Source organism: Homarus americanus, unplaced genomic scaffold, assembly GCF_018991925.1.
Source record: "Homarus americanus isolate GMGI-L3 unplaced genomic scaffold, GMGI_Hamer_2.0 scaffold22250, whole genome shotgun sequence".
Lineage (NCBI taxonomy): Eukaryota > Metazoa > Arthropoda > Malacostraca > Decapoda > Nephropidae > Homarus > Homarus americanus.
This window is the reverse complement of record NW_024741189.1, coordinates 8052285-8074459: the sequence shown is the minus strand read 5'-3', so window position 1 is coordinate 8074459 and position 22175 is coordinate 8052285. Positions and strand designations below refer to the sequence as shown.

Below are 22175 nucleotides of genomic sequence, written 5' to 3'. Positions count from 1 at the left end.
CGTAAAAAAAAAAAATTCTTTTAGAAGAATAATGCGACACTTGCTGACGTCAGCTCTGGCTGTAACCACACTTACCTGAAGCGTCACTCGATGAGTAGGAAAAATATTTCATTGAGCAGTTAACATAAATCATTAGGTCCACGGAAAAACAAAGTTAACTGAGGATGTATAGAACTTATGCACAGTATTCCACCATAGTGACAAGGCATATACCGGGGGACTTAACGAGGTCAGTCGAACACACACACACACACACACACACACACACACACACACACACACACATTAGAACTTCAGGAGTAGACTTAAACAATACCAAGTAAATGTGTATCGATAAATTTAATCCCCACGACCTAGATATCGATGCTGATTAGAGCGATGACACTTGATCGAGACTAAAAGGTCAGATTAGTATCAGGATAGAAGAGACAGACAGTCGTCTGATTGGACAGCTGATGGACCAGGAAGGAGAGAGAGAGAGAGAGAGAGAGAGAGAGAGAGAGAGAGAGAGAGAGAGCTTACACTGCTGTCCAACAACAAACAGTGGGGTGTGTGTGGGGAGGGGGGGGGGATAAAATGCAATGGTATTTTGAAGAATCATTTTTACAACTGAATTATTTTTTTCCCAGATGAAGCGTGTGGGAGGAGCAGCGTGCATATGTAAGTAAAATTCGTGATGATACACAACTTCTTTCTTTAGTAGACAATATTTATACTCCTTTATGTCTACTGTTATATGTGTAGTATATTTTTGTTTGTATACTGTTGTCTGTTTACTATTGTCTACTGTTGTTTGTCTTGTGTTTGTTAATTATTTCATGTTTACTGTTTCCTCATTTCTTGGATAATGTTTCATGCTCGTGTGCTTGAGGGACAGTTTGTTGTCTGTTGTTCGTATCATTTCATGTCGTCAAAAACAAGAGGACAGTGTTGGACTAATTTAATTCGGGAAAGGTGTAAAGGACGGGAGCCAACGCCTTAAAATTACTCACCTGTTTTATGGCAGTTTTTATGGGTGTTCGTTTTTTAATTATACAATTCAGATGCGGTTCTTTCTCCACCGAATTTACATTACATGAATTAGATTATTAAAACGGACCTTCACTCAATATCCCGTCAGTTAATGCGAGTTGTGATGAGGTGGTGCTCTTATAAATGTTTGCAAGAGATGTTAAAAAGAACAGATCTTACGCTCCGTAATAAATACGTCCACCAGTTATCTTTAATCCAACTGCCTACACTCGAGGTCCTTCAACATAAAAGGAACCACGAAGTAGGACCTCAAGCAGTGAAAATTAGCGAGTGTTTTTATTTTGGGTGTGAATCTGCCGTCATAACATTGTTGCCAAATATATGTCTCTCCAACATGAGAAATTTTACTATATACTAGATTTTTTTCTCGAATTAGCTGAAATTCTGTACTTATATTTTATTATAAGATAGTTGTGTGTGTGTGTGTGTGTGTGTGTGTGTGTTTTCCTACGTATTGTGGCAGTATCCTTACGTGAATGCATAACTGATAGCACACATATTCAGGTCCTATAGTCAAGAGTAGCACTGACACATCAGAGTAAGGCTGCACCATCCTTAACAGTCTTCAACGTGTTTGGGATAATGGATGGTGACGGCCGTGTAGGTGGTGACTTTGTTTATGGTGCTACCTGTGACCTCGCTCCCTCCCTTTCCCCTTTGTCGAACTGCTTAAAGGGGGGGGGGGTGAGAGGGTCAGTAGTTGAGTATGTAATCAAGAAGCATCCTAAGGGACTAGCGGTAGGAGGTGTGAGCGCCTGTGTCCCGGTTGACCACTGGCATTCGCCCAGCCAGGTAACTCACCTGTTTTTCTTGCTGCCACCGAAGACTTTGAGTTTGGGCTTCTTGAACTTGGGGATGGTGATCTTGGGCTTCTTTACGGTAGAGAGGCTCCAGGAACTAATGGAGCGGCGCAGCTGCTGGAGCCTGGCGTCCGCCATGGCCACCACTGCCGCGCACACCCTACCTACGCCCGTAACCGCTGCACTACCCGCGGACCCTCCGCACTCTAACAAGGCCTCTAGCCCACTGGCGGTCTCCCACCGTACCGAGCGGGCCGCAAACGCCGCCCTGCGGGTCGCCTGTACCCGGGGGCTATTCCTGGCAGGCCTGAGGGGCGGGCTCTCTGCTGCTCTCTCTACCTCAGGTCGGCGGCGGGAGCGGGCAGGTGTCAGTAGTGGCACACCGCCCGCTCCCATCATCCGCCTCCTCACGACGGCCGCCCACCGCCTCACAGAACCCACCTGGGTCCTGGCAATCCGGTATAGAGGTCCATTCCTGTGGATTGACCTCCTCAGGGTCGAAGTTCCCCTGGAACGAATGGAGGAGGTCCTGGAACGCCTTGGGGAGGACCTGGACCGGGTGGAGGCATTGGAACGGAAGGAGGAAACTTTGGAACTGAAGGAGGAAACTTTGGAACGGACGGAGGACGTTCTGGAACGGATGGAGGAGACCCTGGAACGGGTAGAACTGTAGTGTTTAGTGGGCATGGTGTGTTCACTCGGCTCTGACACGTTGTAGTCAACTTGGGTAAAGGATGTTTCGCAGGACACACTTGAGTGGGGAAGACTACCCGTCCACCCCTCAGGTACAGACTTGAGAGATGAACGTGCGTTTGTACGGGCGGGTCTTGTGGGCGGAGTGCAGCGCAGCGGTGAGGGTGGGGCGCGGTGCAGGGTCAGGTCGGATCGGGGCAGGATGATAGTCGGAACAGCGTCTGGCTTGCCCGCCATCTGCAAGAAAAGGACACATCAGTAACAAGAATAATAATGACAAGGTGATAACAGCACGCTAAAGAATCAAAGGCGTCATAATGAGTAATGCTGAAGATCTATGACAGTGGCAGCTGACCATGGCACTCGTACTAAGATATTCATTAAAATCCACAAATAGACTCTAACAGATGGACGCAGACAAATACTTTATTATTTCTTGTGAGGACACTCCGCTCCTAACATAGCCTTACTCAGTGGTTCATATTGCGACATAAATCTCTGTTTATCACTATTACTCAACCCCCAGGTAAATGCAATGAAACTAATAAGTTGAAAATAGAAACATAATTGTTTTTGTTTAAAGAAGGTCGACGGCTGGTGGTACATGGGATACCTCACCATAATAGTAATATTTAAGACGCTCCAGTGAAGTAAAACTCCTCACAGAATTAATATAAATCTACACATAGAACATAACTACATAGCAACAGTGAAGAAATAATTAATAACACATTAATAACAATTTTGCAAGATCATTATTTCGAGAAATTTGTTATATTACAGATAACACAATAGAGGTCGAGTCTGATATACTGTACAGTTAGTTTGATTCTTGTAGAATATGTAAACCTCTCGTAATTTTTTTTTCGAATTCCACTTACTTCTTTTTCTTATTAATTCTAGTACTAAAAATAAATAACGTATAAACATATTGTTCTGTTTATTTTTTAAACATTCAGGATATTTTTAGTCAACAGATTAATGCAAGGCGTTGTAAACAAATGCTTAATTACTTCACTATTTCTTTAATTATTGATTTGCATGTCCCCATACCTACCCACTCCTGCTTCACGTGTCTTAAGCTGTTACCTTCATTGCAAAATATAATAACTTAAAAATGGAAATAGACAACTAAATCAAATTATTGTCCCGTGGTTGAGGGAGTCAGGTGCTGCCTCAGCTGGTGGGCGTGGCCAGATTGTTAATTACGTAGTATGTATTTTATGACGTTATATTACCATTAATAGACCTTTTGGTTATGTTTCTGATAAGTAATAACCTTGATGGAGGTGAATAAGTTGATGTAATATTATGGTATTTAAACCGTAGAAGTGGGCCACATGTATACAGAGCGAGGAAACCGGAAGAACAGAAGAGGGGAAGTGATTTAAAACTCCCACCAGTTAGCTTCCGTTATTGGGCGGGGGGATCCTAGTGGTGACGCCAAGGATGAGACATAGTGACGTCAAACACCAGCATCACCAACGTTAACTGTAGTTGTTAATGAGATTTGATTACGATAATGTTACGGTGCATGTTTATAGTATATCACTGAGTTATGTGAGCCAATTACCACTTATAACGTGTTTAAATATGATGTGCCCGTACCCTGGGTTGGTAATGTAACCCGGGTGAGCAGGGCACTAGTGCTTCCGGTGTTTCACGGTGAACCATGTACTGTAGGCGGTTGAGCGCCCCACCCGGGGTACATTACCGACTCGGGGTACGGGAGCATTTGTCGACTTTAGATCGACCTTAAATATAAGACTCTAGTATCATAGACACTCCTAGACTAGACAGAAGTCTCCAACCAGAAGTTCTTACACAGAGGTTCCCAGACAGAGGCAGGAAGCAGGGTTGGGCGTGGAGAATGTTATCCAAGTTCCACCTTTTGTGTCCATTATTCTCAACGTAGCGACACGCACATGTACACCCCCTGTGTAGTACAATACTCACATAAAGCGACACACACACACACACACACACACAAAAAGTACACTCCCTGTTTAGCATAGTACTCGCATAAAAACGACACACACACACACACACACACACACACACACACACACACACACACACACACATGGTTATGCACATCAACCTCTCCTCCGACATTGTCCCACCTCCTTCCATTACTTTAGGTCCGAACACACTCCAGGTTGTAGATTCCACGAAGCTCCTCGGCGTCACCATAGACAACAAACTAAATTGGAAACCACACGTCAGTGAAGTTGTCAAATCCTCCAGTTTCCGTCTCCACCTCCTCCGCCGACTCAAGTCCCTCGGAGTTCCTGCACACGAGCTCCTCAGTGTTTACACAACATTCATACTTCCCAAGCTCACCTATGCCTCCCCCACCTGGTCTTCCTCCCTAAATGCCACACAACGTAAACACCTAGAAAAAGTGCAAAAGAGGGCATGCAAGATTATTCTCTCCCCTTCCTACTCCACATATCAAGAAGCGCTCAACACACTGACCCTTTCGACTCTCACTGACCATCACCACGACCTCATCTGCAAATTTGGTAAGAAGCTTCTACACCATCCCCGACACCGGCTCCTACTACCACCTGAGATCCCTTGTCCGAGAATTGCTGTTCGACACCACAACCGCATCCAGCCCATACGTGCACGAACTGATCGCTATAAGAACAGCCCAGTCCCAACCATTGTAAAAATTATCAATAACTTGTAATAAATCAGTGTATTCACTCCCAGTAAACACTGCTCCTTACACTGTCACTATGTTGAAATGAACTGTAGTTTGAGCTTTTCCACATCTAGTTATTATATGTCTTATTTGTGTCACTTATGTTACTTGTATATTATTTGTAATTCGTAACCCATTCCCCAAATATGTAACTGTATATTTTCAGCCTTCTGGCTGCCAAGCCCTTTCAATAAACCGTTAATTATTATTATTATTATTATTATTACACCTGGTTTAGTATATTATTCACACGGTGTGACAGACACAAACATATGTACACTCCTGAGTTTTAGTACAGTACTCCTATGCGCTTTTGTGTTACTGTGAGCCATTAACTTAATAAGGCCGATAATACCTTATGGTCTATGATTCTATGACCTGTGACACTAAGATTTATGACACTATGACCTGTGACACTAAGATTTATGACACTATGACCTGTGACACTAAGATTACGGCATTAAGGCCTATGGCACCAAGACTTATGACACTCGAGCTTATGACATTAAAGCCTGTGACACCATGACTTATGGCACCAAGACTTTTCCATCACTCTTCTATCACTTTTATTTACTATGTTTCCTGAATTTCAAAAGGATTACTGAATTCTTCCCAAACTCGCCCTTAGGATTTTTTTCTTCAGTTTACACGAGTGACGTAACTTCTTTTTCTTTTAATAGGCTTTCTTAATATTTAACAGATAATGGTTGAATATTGTAAATACTGTATATCTACGTGTGTGACATTGACTAAAAAGTGAAAATATTTAGGCTTTCGGTTATCTATATATGTCCTTAAGGTATATTTAACCATATTTGATAGAATTTCATCCCAAAATTGTCTAAAATATAGCGTGAGGAAACCCCGGAAGATAATTGTAGGGTTTATAATGAGAATAAATTTGTTTGTCTTATGTACGTTTTCATTTTCTATAATTTATTTTAAGAGAATGGAGAAGGACAAACTTATTTAATAATTTTGAGCTCTATCGAATATTCTAAATATTGTATAAATAAGCCTAAAACTCGATTATTTACCTCATATAAGCAGCAAAAATTTCTACATATATAAATAATAAAGAAGCGTAACTTTCCGGAAGGCTAGACAACGCTTGTGAGTGAACGTAATTTAAAGTTCGTATTTAAAAAACAATGAATGAGAATTTAAAGTCCGCATTGAAATTAAGGCACCTTTTTTAACGGATAATAATATTTACGATTATACAAAGGACTGTAGAAATAGGAACATAAGTGACAAAGTTTGATTGATGGAAAACACAGAACTATGTTTTATATGAAGAAGTTGAAAATAGAAGGTTAATTTACGAATAAATAGCTGAAATGTGATCCATTAAAAGTTAAGAGGTCGATCTGCCAGAGAACGAAATTAAATGGTATAGTTTTATTTGTGAAACTTAATGAAACTTTGAATTAGCGAAGTGAAATAAAGAACTATATAATGAAAACCCATCACCAGGAACAGTCTTAACTACGGAATTTAAGTAAATGAATGTCGGGATTGACATAGTGATGATTAAGTGTAAATATTCAAAAACATTATTTGGAGGATATTATTTCCACGAAAGATCTGCAAGACGGAATTTATAGGCGTTAAATTTTTATATTGGATATTTGTGTGGATCTAAATGATGGGATAATAAATTACAAAATAGTGTTTATTTATGACGTGAATGAATTAATAAAGGGTTGTTAATAGTTCTGTATGCATGATGGGTTTTCTTAAGGACGAAATTTGATTGTAAGATTATTGTTTCACATCACAGACAGACAAAATTTAAGTAATAGACGTGATTGAGAGATAATGCATTTAGGGAAAATACTTATAATTATAGTATTAAAGGGTGGAAATTTAAGTTACAGTACTATATCATATCCACACCATTCTGTACCTTATTTTTCACCGAGATAAGGTAGAGTCAGTGTCATTACGATGCCATATTTGAATTTTGGTGTGGGTTACAACTTAAGTGAGCCGGGTAGATGCATTCATACGTTTTTAATTAGATGTAATACTGTATTCGCTATACGAACCTCTGTCTGTGTGGGTCTAGCTTTAATATCTTAACTCGTCCGTATGTTTGTTAGTCAGTCTTCCAATGCCTTCATGTCTCCATCCCTTGTGTGTGTGTGTGTCTGTGTGTGCTTTACTGACTGGCAAAACAAACCTCAGTCTCGGACCAAAGCTGATACCTTCCGCACGAAGAAAGCGGCGGCCCAGCGGGAACTTCGTATTCTAAAGAATGACTGGCTTAAAATTAAAGCATACGAAATACAAAAAAACTTGCAGATCAGCAAAAGATGCGCGAATTTTTCAATTCCTTCAAAACATTTTATGGGCTAACCACTCGTGGTGCTGCCCCCCTCCGCTCATCTGACGGTAATTTCATAATTAAAGACGACGAAGGCCTCCTTCAGCGCTGGAAAGAGCACTACCATTCATTGCTCAACCAAAACACCGATGTAGATGTCCTGAATACCCAGGAGGTCCCTCAGCATCCAGAGCTGACCCACCTCAGCTATCCTCCATCCCTGGATGAGGTAGTTACTGCCATCAAATAGATGAAAAATAACAAAGCCTCAGGGCCTGATGGAATCCCAACCGAGTTGTATAAAGCAGGAGGACATCTGCTTACCAGCCGTCTCCACTCTCTCCTGGAGAATAAATGGGAAAAAGAGGAAATCCCTCCAAGCTTTTAAAGACGCTTCTATTGTCAATATTTATAAGAACAAGGGAGACCGGTCAGACTGTGGCAACTACCGTGGGATCTCGCTGCTCTCCGTAGCAGGCAAGATTATCGCCCGAGTCCTCCTTCCTGAGGCGGAAAACTTCCTCCCAGGAACTCATTGTGGTTTTAGACCATCATGTGGCACCACTGACATGATCTTTGCTGCTCGCCAGATACAGGAAAAGTGCACAGACCAGCGTCGTGATTTGTACATGGCTTTCATCGACCTAACCAAAGCCTTCGACTCGGTCAACAGGGAAGCCCTCTGGTGGACCCTCAGCCGTTTTGGCTGCCCACCAAAATTCATCGCCATTGTAAGGCAATTCCACGATGGCATGAACGGCAGTGTCCTTCACAACGGCACCCAGTTAGAGTTCTTCCCCATCCAAACAGGGTTAAACAAGGGTGTGTACTGGCACTTACTCTCTCTTCCATTTTCGTGGATACCTTCCTTACTCATGCCAGTGCCAATTCAGCCGGCGGGGTGGACATCGAGTACCGGGTGAAGGGTCTTTTCAACATAAGACGACTCCAGGTAAGAACAAAGGTGTCGACAGATTCCATTGCTGAACTTCAGTATGCAGACGACCTCACCCTTGTTGCTCACACTGAACACGACCTACAGGAGATCCTAAACACCTATGCAGATGCGTATGCACACTTTGGCCTTGAGGTGAATGTACGTAAGACTCAAATTCTCTTTCAGCCAGCCCCTGGTTCAGACACACCTCCACCATCCATCCAGCTTAACGGTACTACCCTCTCTAATGTACCACACTTTCGGTATCTCGGCTCCCACCTGTCCACCACCGCAGACATCGATGAAGAGATTCAACATCGCATCAGATGTGCATCTCAAGCCTTTGGAGGACTCCGAAACCGTGTCTTCAGCTGTAGGGCGCTGAAATTATCTACAAAGCTGTATGTATATTGAGCAGTGGTCCTCCCCACCCTGCTCCATGGCAGTGAGACATGGGTCACATACAGGAGGTACCTCAAGGCACTTGAAAACTTTCACCAACGGAGTCTACTTTCCATTATCCGAATTTGCTGGGAAGACGAGAGAACAAATGCCAGTATTCTTACCCACACCAACTGTAGGAGCATCGAGGATACTATTATCCATGAACAACTATGCATGGACGACAGTAGACTGCCGAAGCATCTACTTTACAACCACCTAATTAATAGTAAACGTAACGCTGGCGGGCAATTGAAAAGGTATAAGGATAGTCTTAAGACAAACTTGAAAAAGTGCCAAATCGACTCCCACACCTGGGAGTCGCTTACTCCACATCGTAACGCTTGGAGGAGCACCATACGAGGTGTCAATACTTTCGAGTTAGCCCGACTGCAAACCGAGGCAGACAAGTGCCAACGTCGAAAAGACGCTGCCACCTCCCCTCCCGCACTCTATGCAGCCCTCCACCTGTGCAAAGTATATGGACGACCCTGCGGGTCCCGTATCCGCCTCTTTAGTAACCTCAAAACTCGCCAACCTAGGTGACATCCCTAATAATAAATATCATTGTATCATAGCTGGATGATCTTCATATTCGATTCCGAGTGATAGCAAAGTAGTAGTAGTAGTGTGTGTGTGTGTGTGTGTGTAATAATAATAATAATAATAATAATAATAATAATAATAATAATAATAATAATAAACGGTTTATTTATAGAGTTGCAGCCAGTGGCTGAAAATATACAGACTTACATTTGATTTAGACATAATGATATAATATGCATTGGATACATTTACAGGGCTGTACAGTACATAAATCAAGGAGTTGTTTATTATTTTAACAATAGATGGGATGGTGCTATTCTTATATCTATCGGTGCGGGCTCTTATGGGCTGAATTTTGTTGTAGAAGCGGACTGCGCGAGGTGGGTGGGGGGCTGCCGATGGCAGGAGGTGACGATGACGAGGGTGGTGCATTATTTGGCTGCCAAACCTTTCCAGTGCTTGGTGGTGGAGGTCACTGAAGGATGGCATTTCCAGGGTGGAGAGAGCGTTGGTGTAGCCGGAGTATTCTGCCCCGAGCATGATTCTGCATGCCCTTTTCTGTACCTTCTCTAGCTGACGTTGTTGGGTGGAGTTGAGAGAAGACGACCAGGCTGGTGATGCATACGTTAGTTTGGGGAGAATAAAGGCGTTGTAGATGGTCCTCAGCTTTGGCGTGGGTGTCCCAAGTGACCTACTGTAAGTCGTCGTAGCATGTAGAGACGGTACGAGGCTGCTTTGACTGTGTGATTTACATGGGCCTTACAGTCAAGTTTTTTGTCTATAGTTACACCCAGGAGTTTGGCAGACTGCACCAGCTGGAGAGGATGGGCACCCACTATGACTGCTGGGGCTTGCACGTGTGTGTGTGTGTGTGTGTGTGTGTGTGTGTGTGTGTGTGTGTGTGTGTGTGTGTGCGTGTGCGTGTGCGCGCGCGTTGTCCGAGTCCGTTTACTTTTCACATTACGTATAAACATGTACCTTTTCAGAAGCAATCTACCTGACTTGCTGTGTCATACGGTGTTCAGATTATTTTTTTCCTTCCATAACCAAGAAAATTTCCCAGTGATGGATTATGAAAAGTATAACTAGTTAACCTCTTGAGAGCGATGACTTGACCCTCTCGAGTACAATGACTTGTCACTCTTAAAGGATTGGTCATCGTATTCAAATGGTTGAGATATTGTAGTCAAGGAATTGCCTTTGTACTTAAGTCTCGGGGTGTTAAAGTCATCATACTTCAGAGGTTAAGATGCATCTCAGTGAGTAGGTTAACTTATTGTCTTCAAGGGGTTGTTATTGTGCTCACAGGGTTGACTTAATGAAATGTATACAATGATATTATTTGTACCAGCTGATCCTTGCATGTTATAGGGATGACTTGAAGATTAGACACACCAGCGAGTGAGCATTAACGGCACTAAGTCCCATTGGAGCAACGTCACAAGTGGAGTTCCCCAAGGCTCAGTACTTGGACCATTATTGTTTATTATATACATAAACGACATAGATATCGGCATAGACAGCAACATAAGTAAATTTGCTGATGATACTAAAATAGGACGTGTTATCAAATCTGACGAGGACTCGGCAAAACTACAGGAGGATCTAAACAAATTTTTCGAATGGTCTGAAAAATGGCAGATGAAATTCAACATCGACAAATGTAAAGTACTCAGTATAGGAAATGTAAACAGGGAAACCAGATACCAGATGAACAACGATGCCATAGAGAAATCCGACTGCGAGAGAGATTTAGGAGTAATGATAAGTAGGAACCTTAAGCCAAGTAAACAATGTGTTTTTGCTCGTAACAAGGCTAATAAAGTACTTGGGTTCATACAAAGGAGTGTTAGTTACAAGACTAGCGAGGTCATCCTAAAACTGTATCTTGCTCTTGTGAGACCACACCTGGATTATGCAGTTCAGTTCTGGTCACCGTATTACAGAATGGATATAGAATCCTTGGAAAGAATTCAGAGGAGAATGACAAGACTAATCCCGGGCATTAGGAACCTTGAGTATAGAGACAGGTTAAAGCATCTTAATCTGCACTCCCTTGAGAGACGTAGAGCGAGGGGCGACCTGATAGAGGTGTATAAGTGGAAGGCAGGGCTAAACAAAGGGGACATTACAAAGGTACTCAAATTATCCAACCAGGAGCGAACTCGTAACAATGGTTTTAAATTGGACAAATTTAGATTTAGGCGTGAAATAGGTAAACACTGGTTTGGAAACAGAGTAGTGGATGAATGGAACAAGTTACCAAATATCATCATTAACTCGAATACGCTGAATTGCTTCAAACATAGGTTAGATGCTCATATGAGCAATAGGGGTTGGGTGTAAACGGGACTGCCCAGTATGGGCCAATAGGCCTGCTGCAGTTTCCTCCATTCTTATGTTCTTATGTTAACTCCTCAGGTAACGTTGTGTAATTTCTCTAAACATTCAACTATGATGATGTACTATAAAGATACACACCCACGAGTTGTTCGTCATATTTTTACAAGAGTTTCTTAATAAAAATAATACCATCTCAGATCACGCCGAGTTGGTTACATAATGTCGTGTATCCGTGACATAGAATTTGTGTCTGCGTTAAAATACATTGTAATCAATGTTGATATTTAGTTGGTAAGACTATATGAGAATTATATCAGGCTTATAATTTTATATTCCATCGTGTGTTACTCTCTCCTCTTCCTAGACGAGGACTGACACAAGGAAGCGTTGACTATCGCTGCTTATAACCCTTCACGTGTACTGCTTCGTGTAGCGTGTCCCTTATATTATATGTCTGTTGGACCAGTGGACTTGTATTCTCTCTCTCTCTCACGCACACGTGCACGCACACACACACACACACGCACACACACACACGCACACGCACACACACACACACACACACACACACGGGTATGTTCGGACCTTTAAACGCTCGTCCCTCACCCTCACCACACCCCGCGTTCCCACTTAACACACTCCTCCCACTCCTCTCCTTCCCTCAATATCAGCCCTCCTTCCCCCTTCCTCGATATCGGCCCTATCCTTCCACTTCTCTCTCAACAGTTGGCCCTCCCCTCCCTCCCTTATCGTCACCCTTCTTCTGTCTTCCCTCCCTACGCCCTCGGTGTCATCTATGGCTAAATCTGAGACCTTTCATGACGTGGGGTTGCGGGCACTGAGGAACATATTAGGATATATTCCCAGATAATTTTATTTGCCACACGGACAGAGGCACGCGCTCCCTGGCACTGTAAGTAATAATGTACTTATGTATTTGGGCCAATTTTGTGCATAACGCGGCAAGGACATGTCGGGTCTCCACGCACTGCCGGGTTGTGGGCCACTTGTCACTACGTTTGGTAAGAGAAGCAAGAGCCAGAAGAAGAGACGTTAACAGAATAAGGAGAGATTATTTGGAGATAAGAATGCAAGAGTACACACACACACCAACAGAATCAATGAGTGTATCGCAAGATGTGATTGTAAGCTCAGCTTTGTGCAGTACAGTTATGGTAATTTTGTTGTAATTATGCTGACGAAAGGGTGATTATTTAACTCAAGTTGGAATATTAATTCATCCAAAAGCGATATAACCTAACTTAATCATTTACACCTACAAGTGTGATGGACGTGTTGGGTAGTCGCCACGCACAGACACGCACCAGACTTGATATCACCCTCTAAAGCCTCACTGATACAGTCGATGGCACCAACTTGGTACACGGGTTCAAGTGGTTGATTCACCTCCTTTGGGTTCATTTTTTCAATAGCAGTATGAACTATCTCTTGGGAGCCGAGATGGTTTTGATAATGTGGTTCTCTGATTCACTCTTCTGTAATATTCGTCCTCATGAACTTGCTTTCGACAAAATTGTGTAGTATAAATTCTGTATTGCTTAGCGAAATTGCGGCAAAAGATCAGGTTTGCGTAAGGGTGTTTAATCATCAGGTAAAATATAGTGGGGTATCAAATTCTCTGGGTGATCCATACTTACTCATTCCTGAAAGTTCAAGAGTGTAGATTAAATCAAAAGGCACTTGATCTGCCATCAATATTTGATAGTCAAAACATAGATGGCGTTAATGAAAACCGCGAGGGAGTGTCACTGACCTGTTGCGTGATAACCCCACCAATCGGAGGGGTAGACGTGGATCCTGTCCACCAATCGGAGACGTGAACGGGGTCAGGAAGGTCACTCCGCCACTGGGCTCCAGTTACTTCCCCCTAGTCGGGTGGCTAGCCACTCACGCGGGACACAGACCACCTCAGAGAGTTACCGATAAGAATTTTGTGAATGTACAGTACACACGTGTGAGACCTGCACCATGTGTCGATGTATTGATAGTGAAATATGCAACGCCGAGTAAACACGAATGTCCTTGCAAAGGCGAACTTAGAATACTCCGTTATTGACACGATGCACACGCACGCACGCACGCACACACACACGCACACGCGCACGCACGCACACACACACACACACACGCACGCACGCGCACACACACACACACACACACACGTAACAGGGTAGTGACGACATAAGCCTGCACTCCTGGGCTATAGTGGTAAGCCTGGGTGTGTAATTCCAGCACTTCCTCTGACATCTTAACGTGAATCACCTGTCCACAGAAGGTCGAGCTCTTCCAGGTACTCCTACATCCCATATTTCTTCTTTTCTAATATTGTTTTTCTTCTCACTTGACCTACACGATTTTTTTAACTTTATTTACATGTGTTCTAGTACTATCGAGTTAATTTAGCTGTAGAATAGTCAGTGATCAGTGTTTTTTGTATGTGTACGTGCGAAGGAGAGTCTCGTTTGAGTCACTAAGTGTAAAGTTTCATCTACCGTGTTAAATACCCGCCAGTGTCGTCATCCAGCAGCGTCACTTGTTGGTGCTGCTCTGGGATGACTCGCCTGAACATGTCACAGATGAATGTTGAGTGTACAGTACATTACGGTGCAGTGGTAAGGGATAGTTTGTAAATATTGGGGCCATTTATACATCTTCTTTCTGTTTCCTAATGTATATGGTTAAGTTTCGCTGGAAATATAAATTCTTTTGGAGCGAGTTTCACCGATATTTATGTTCACTGTCTGTTAACTTGATTTCGGTGAAGAGGCGTCCTAATTTTGGTATGTGGAATGTCTAACTGCAGCCTAAATACAGTTTTGTTTAATATATTGTCACTTTTCTTAAATAAGCTGACCTTGAAGATTCTGAAACTCATCTCACACTTGACCTCAGTGTGATGTTTGACCCCTCAAGGTTATTTACATTCCAGTGTCTGTTTTGGTTGGTTGCTGCTTTATTATGATAATGTTAGTGATGATTATATTATATAATGTTCATGGACGATACTAAATCGAGATTCACATAAGACCTTAATCTTCAGCAGTTACTAAAAGTGGCTATCATGTTTTCAATGCTTCATATCCAGTCTCAGCGCCCTAACACGATCTTACAGTGAACCTTTACAGTCATATTCAGAAAAAAAATATTTACCGTACTAGAATTTTTTTAATGATTACATTAGTATCATTGAAGTCAAAATGACGACACATTTTTAACCATAACCTTTGACGTCTGAAATATAATCCTGTTTGTCTTATTAATATAATGTTTCATGCCACGTGTAACCATGACTGAGTTTCGTAATAGAAGAAGTAAATTATATAAAGAGCAATTCTATGAGGGTGCGGTATGAGAACTCGGGCCTTTGTTTTGCTTTGTTAAGTTTCTTGCTTCCATAATTACCTTTGTGTCTCAGTTGATGTAATATATTGCAGTTTGTACTAAGTATTGTATTGCTCCAGTTGTTGTTGAACATATTGATTGCATACTCTTAATAACTTGTACTCTTTTCAACAACTTAATGTTATGGCCAATGTTTACCTTTATACTTCATTGGTAAAAGATATACGGAAACTAATTAATATAAATGTTGGTTTTGTGTCTGTAGTCTACATAGAATATGTCGCTGACTCACCAGAGAACGGGTTGTATTTCAAGAGATGGTGATGGACAGGGACATAGGACTGAACATCTCAGGTGAATCAAGTGACTGGGGTCTGGTGGTGGTGGAGCCTGAGGACACAATAGTGGCTGGTTTCTAGTGGTGGAACCTGAACAAAAAGGTCTGGGGTCTGATGGTAGTGGATCCTGGGAACACAACAGTGGCAGGGGCCTGGTGGTGGAGCCTAGGGAAATGAAAGTAGCTAGCGGGCAGATAAAGTATCCAAGGAACGCGAGCGATGGCACCCTTGGGAAACTGTAAACACAACTGCAAATCATGGCAAGGCGAGGACCTCAACAGCCTCCACTGTGGCGTCTCCCCCTGTGGCCCCGCTGACGGTGGACACGCCTGCACGGCCAGCTGAGGCATATACGGGAAAAAATCTCCCTCTGGGGCATATATGTCTTTCATTTGAGAGTTTTTAGCCTCAATGACTGCAAATCCAATTCAAAATTATGATCCAAGAGAAGTCAGTGTTATAAATTCATCGTCAATTTTTAATGTCATCGTACGTCTACAAAACTTCTATAGAAAGGTTTTAGGGCATGTTAATATGTTATAATAATTCTGTTTGTTTTTATTATTTTATTATTCATGAATTATCCGTCTTTTCAGTACTTTGTTTAACTTACTACACAATGAAGACTGTCGGGGATATATTACTGAATGATTAAATGTTAGATAATGGTTAAATTAAAACTTTGGCTTTGTTTTGGTGTATATATACTGTACATATTGAAACATTTATGATAATTATGTTTCATCATCTGATAATGTTAGATGTACTTCCACCTGAATAATGAGTTATCCTTGAATGTTTAGTTAACCAGGTGGATGATGAGTGTCAAGATGTGTAGTCACCTTCAGAATGTTATCTCTGTAGTCTGAGTTGAGAGAAAAAATACGTAAATTTATGAAAATTATGTTTACAGTTGTATGTAGGTCAAAAATTTAGGGGCATGATGTAGGCGGCGATGACTGGTAAATTTCTTCTCTTTCAGTCGTGAATGGAGTCAAATGTTCCTGTAAGTGAAGTAGTAAACTTGTGTAAGACGACTTATATACAGAGATTGTTGACACCCAGCATGTTGAGGCTGATGCTGGTATTGGATATTGTGCCAGAGGTCAAGACGGCAGTTCATAATGTTAATGACGTCTTATTTCTTCATTGTTCACTAATTATCTTGGTATGAAGTATGGAGCAGAATAGTCGCCCGGTATAGGCTTTATATTATGTCTTACACGCGATATTTACCCCAGTTTCCTCAGTCCCTGGGTGATATAATTTGATCAGGCCACGTCACTAGTTAACACACTGATTCTGGTTGAGAAGTATATGGACGTAAAATGGCCGCCTATCTGCCAGTGTTACTTGGATTATACAAATAATACGTATAATTTAGTGGAGCCAACGTACCCGCCAAGAAAATCTATAATTTTTCCAGAGTTGTTGTGTTCACACCGAGGGTGCCAGCGGCGGACTCGACGAAGTGCCGGTGCTCGCGAGACCAACACTTGGTAGCCACATGAACACACCTACTTGTATACATACATACATAAAAACAACATAAGAATGCGTGGAGATACAAACAAGTGTCATTGGAGGGAATGAGCCCAACAGTCAAATTTAGGGATGGTCTCCTGAGTGCAGCTGGGGAGGACGGCGACGTGATTAACATTAACACGTGGACTCGCATGAGAACCCACAAACGCAGACAACTTACACGAAACCGTCATCGGGCATGTTGTTGATGGTAGACTACCAATATTTGTAGAGAGCTGAATTTCTTATGTGGTGATGCGCCCCAGGACAGCTGGGTGCTGCACCTTAGAGTCGTCCACCACTTGTCGTGACCTGGTTTATAATCCTCCTTGCCCTTGACCACGCGTTTATTGGCTAAGTGAGAAGGTACGAGGTGTCACTCTGCTGACTTCCTCAGGTGTTGTAAAATGCTGTAAGGTGACGCATTTGATTCCTCGCAAGGTGGTGCCACGTTTACTAGGACTGCTATCACAGGAGTTTCATCCCCGTCACTATAACTTTCTTTCATGATAACAGGTTTATTAGGGTTTAGATACTCTTTTTATGCACACGAATATATGTAAACAGCATAGCTATATATTTTGTACCACGATGCCGAGTTCTGAATACAAGAAATGTAATTGAAAATAAGAAAATGAGCAAAACTCCTCGGTGACCTCCAGGGCGCTCCTAAAGTACAAAAAACAGAAGAAAACCCCAAAAGATAAGTAACTCGGTACACGAAGAGACGCAATGCTCATGGGTGGTTAAGACTCAGTTCCATTAAAGTTCGCGTGTTAAAACTTTGCCAGAGTACAAAATGTTAGACCCAAACTAACCGACTGAGACAAAGATGGCCGCTATATTGTCATCGAAATCGTATCGAAAATGTACTGTAACTTATTGCCTAATCTTATTCAGAATTATGGGAAAAACGTCCAAATTACGAGGTATTAAAGATCCCAACTCAAGATAGTGCCATAAATTACGAGAGAAAGGGTGAGTCACTGAGAGAGTAACCTTGACAACCGGCCGCCAGAGCCAACTCTCCCCCCTTCTGGCTCAATTTGGTGTATTATGAAGCACTAACTTCCATGGGCTGCCTTGTTGCTGCCACAGGAAGCCAGAGAAAATGGCGTGTTAGGAGGTGTGTTATACTGGCTTTTTCGTTTTGCCTGTTTGTCTGTCTGGCTCTTTTCTTGCTTCGAAGATTTTAAGGGAGACGACTATGACAACCAAGACACGAATATGAGTGGTCGGGATGAATGTAGGAGATGTAACTGTTGACTCAGCTGGGAGGTGCCGGTATACATGATATTTAAAGATCTGTTGAGGACACACACACACACACAGAGAGATGCGGCGGATGAACGATACTAGGAAGGGGGTAGATTTATGTGTAACGCATGTAATGTACGACGCTGTATTGATGACGGACAGTGAGTGTGTCGTGTCGAGCAGTTGTGTCAAGGTCTAATGTTCACTTCTAGGCAATGGACCAAGTATTAAATAAACAGTAGAAGAAGGAAACTGGAGAATAAATGAGCTATGGAGTGGAGCGGATCAAGAATTAAGATATATTTTATTACTGAAGTACCCGGTATATATCTTATGCTTACATTTTATCAAGTAAAGTTCAAAAGGGTTGAGAGCACGATGCCAGGTGAGGAGTGAGGGTGAGTGAAAGAGTCAGTTTCTTAGAAATTTAAAGACATTTATATTGTGGTGTTGTGGCCATGAGGTAATACACTGCATGTTAAGACGATATTTTGGACAGCATGAATTATTTCAACGGCTTTTTATCCCCATGACGTCCTATAAGCGAGGGTTTTCTCTGGATTTACACAAGAATAAATTAATTATTCAGCAGAAGGAAAGTAAACTTGATCACTTACAGTATCTACGTATTAAAATTTAATTAATGAAGCGGGATTAAGTTCTCTTCTCTTCGGAGAATTAATGTTGTTTCACCGATCTTTGGCTGCCTTGGTCCGCTGTCCTTCTTTCCTCACCTCGCTAACAATGTTTCTTCCTTTTATTATAAGTGGCCAAGTCTCCGTCAACCTTGTTGTAAGTGTCGCTGTTGTGAGCGTTAAACCGAGTTTTCTCATTAATTCTAATTATTGTCCAGTCCAGCCAGAGTCAGTCCGCAAGATGTCACCAACACGGTATAAACCATTGTGCATATGGACTCTTACGACCCACTTATGGGTTAAATCCCCAGCTCGATACATGTACTGTATGTTCTTGAGCATTTTTTCGCAGAAGAGTCAGTTTCGTCTCGTGTTCGGCGTTCCTTGTGATAGAGTACTGTAGATGCTATATAAAAAACAAAGTTTCGACGATCTTTATTGCATCCCTTGATACTTGTTGTGTTATGCTTGGTGCCTGGTGGCAGAACGTCAAGATCACGTGGTGTCAAACGAAGATTCCAATAACATAATGTCCAAGAAATTCAATATGTACAAATTATTCGAGTCCCTGGACCTTGTTGCTATAATGATAGATTTCGTAGCAGCAGAGGTGGACAAAGAGGCCCGCCGGAGATAACAAACACAGCAGGTATCACGGGTACTAAAATAACAGACAAAAACAGTTACCACAGGAGATCATATGGACGTCTTACCTGTTCTGGTGGTGTCCGTGGCAGTGACGACAAGGCTTCCAAACATTGGGTGGACCCGCTAGAGTGTGGAGGAACCTGTTGAAGAAGGCAGATCTGGGCTCGACTGACGTTACTCTATTGGGCTGACGCAAAGACGCTTCCCCCCAAGGTGTTTGTATACGACACTGAATTTGTATTTCTTGTTATTTCAGTATTTTCTGTCGTACGCTAAACTTGATTATGTACAGTTAAACAAGGAAGTAGTTAATTTTTTTGTACATGTAGCTATACATGGAGAAACATTTTGTTGGGTGAGATGAGTCGCAGGACATTGATGCATGACACGATATGCGCGAGGGCTGAGCCGCCACAAGCAAGACGTTTTTTGCCACTTAATTGATAACCGGCTCAACCAGCAACAGTTGTACACCACACTAACTTCACTTTGATTTCCCCATCTTGTTGTAATAACGTGATCGTGTGTTCCAGCTCCTTAAGTGAAAACGTTACAAGAGTTCTCAGGAGGAGTGGTGAGGGCGAGGAGAGCGTCCCCGGCACCTTGTTGCCCCACACGGCCCCTCAATGTGACTGGTTGGTGCGTCGCCCGCCCAGCTGACTGACTGCCTCGCCCAGGGACAGGAATTGGGGGCTATAGGATTACACAATAGGGTCAGCTGATCCGCTGTATCATCGCTGACGTTTCACAAATCTTCCGACACCTTCGTCAGCAGGGGTCCCTACATCCCCTCACACTTTCTGGGAAGTGTGGAAAATATTTACTGTTCCGTCTCATATTGATATTGAAACAGTATATTTAGCCAGAAGAACATAGATACAGAGAAGAAAAAAAATAATATTATTAGCATGGCTGAGCCGCTAAGAGCCTGAGCTCTCTTGTAGGCACCTGATATATACTGTACATTTATCTCAAGGAAGTATTATGTAACATTCAGTATCATCTGGGATCGTACACATAGCATGTTGGTAATAAGAACATATCAGAATGTTACCACGGTTGTCACTTCGATATTTATTTATTTTATTATTTTTTTTTACAGTATATTATAAGTATATACATACTTTACAATGGAGTTGATATACATAAATATGATAAGGGAGGGAAGCAATACAACATGGGTTTTATTAAGGTGGAACAAGAGGACAAAGCTGTCAGTATCATGTCAAGTTGGCAAATATATTTATTGCAATGGTAATTTCTATCTATCTACATGACAATTTATGATAAAACGCAGGAATATAAAGTAGGTATTACAAAAAATATTAATACTTAGACAATAGATATTTTTTAAGGGATGATTTATAGGAAGGGAGCGTAGTCTTTGCTCTGATGGGTGGAGGTAAGTTGTTCCACACCTTCATTCCACGATATTTTATGGAGGTCTGGGACTGAGAGGAGCGCATGGGGGGGTGTCTTAAGTTGCATCTTTGATTATTCCGGGTCTGGAAATAATTATTGTGAAGCAAGTGATTGACAAATTTGTAAACAAATAGGGCACAGCAGTAGGTGTTAATATCCTCGAGTTTTAACATTTCGATTTAGCAAATAGCTCGTTAGTGTGATAATTTTTTTTTCTTTTCAAATAGGGCGTTATCCGCACAACTCTCTTTTGTGCAGTAATCAGGGGTTGTGTTTTTTAAGAGCCAGCCCCCCCCCCACAGTGTGTCACTGTGTATCAGATGTTGGAAAACAATTTCATAATAGATTTCTTTCATTGCTGTAAGAGTGAGTGACTGTCGAGTGTGATACATGATACCGCACTGTTTATTGACTTTACTGTGCATGGCTTGTATGTGGTTTCCACAATTAAGTTTTTCATCAACAATAACTCCAAGGAATTTAGCATTTTGTTCGCGTTTGAGGACTGTATTACCAAGGTACAGGGGGTCCAAATTTGTGGGTAAGTTTTTCCTTCTGTGTAAGATCGTGTAGTGAGGGTTTTTTTCGAGATTTAAGGTCGGTTTATTACATATTACCCAGATCTTGACTTTAGTCAATTCATTGTTCATAGTTCTCATCAAGGAATGGAGATCTGAGTTGCTGGCATAGAGATTACTATCGTCTGCAAATAAGTTGTATTTTATGAGTGTGCTGGAGTGGACTATATCGTTTATGTACAACAAAAACAGTACAGGACCGAGAATGGAGCCTTGGGGTACGCCAAACAAGATTGGGGGAGTCAGATTGATGATTATAATAACAGACATACTGTTTCCTATTAGTCAGATATGAGGTAAACCAATTGTGGGATGAGCCGTAATGTTCAAGCTTTGAAAGGAGGATGGCATGGTGGACAGTATCAAAGGCTTTAGAGAGGTCTTGTAATATACGGACTGTGAACTGACTGTCATCAAAGGAGTTTAAGGTGTCACTAGTAAAGGATAACAGACCATTCTCCGTCGATCCTTCTGGCTCTAAATCCAAACTGAGAGTCTGTAAGGATGTTATTGACACTGCAGAAGGAATTTGGTCAACTACATGGTAGCTTCTTCAGTACCTTATACCTAAGGCTGGAA

The 22175-nt window shown here is 42.0% G+C and overlaps 1 protein-coding gene across 2 annotated transcripts in view; it reads right to left on the bottom strand.

Annotated features, from left to right (window-relative positions):
* LOC121875623 overlaps positions 1-20242 on the bottom strand; it is a 111130-nt gene extending 90888 nt beyond the window's left edge. For both annotated transcript variants that reach the window (XM_042380218.1, XM_042380219.1), the window contains exons 1-2: positions 19662-20242; positions 1834-2762 (exon numbers count right to left, since the gene is read on the bottom strand). In XM_042380218.1, the coding sequence (XP_042236152.1) occupies positions 1834-2762 (929 nt within the window). In that variant the 5' untranslated portion in view covers positions 19662-20242. The remainder of the gene's footprint in view (positions 1-1833; positions 2763-19661) is intronic.
* Positions 20243-22175: the final 1933 nt, after the last annotated feature.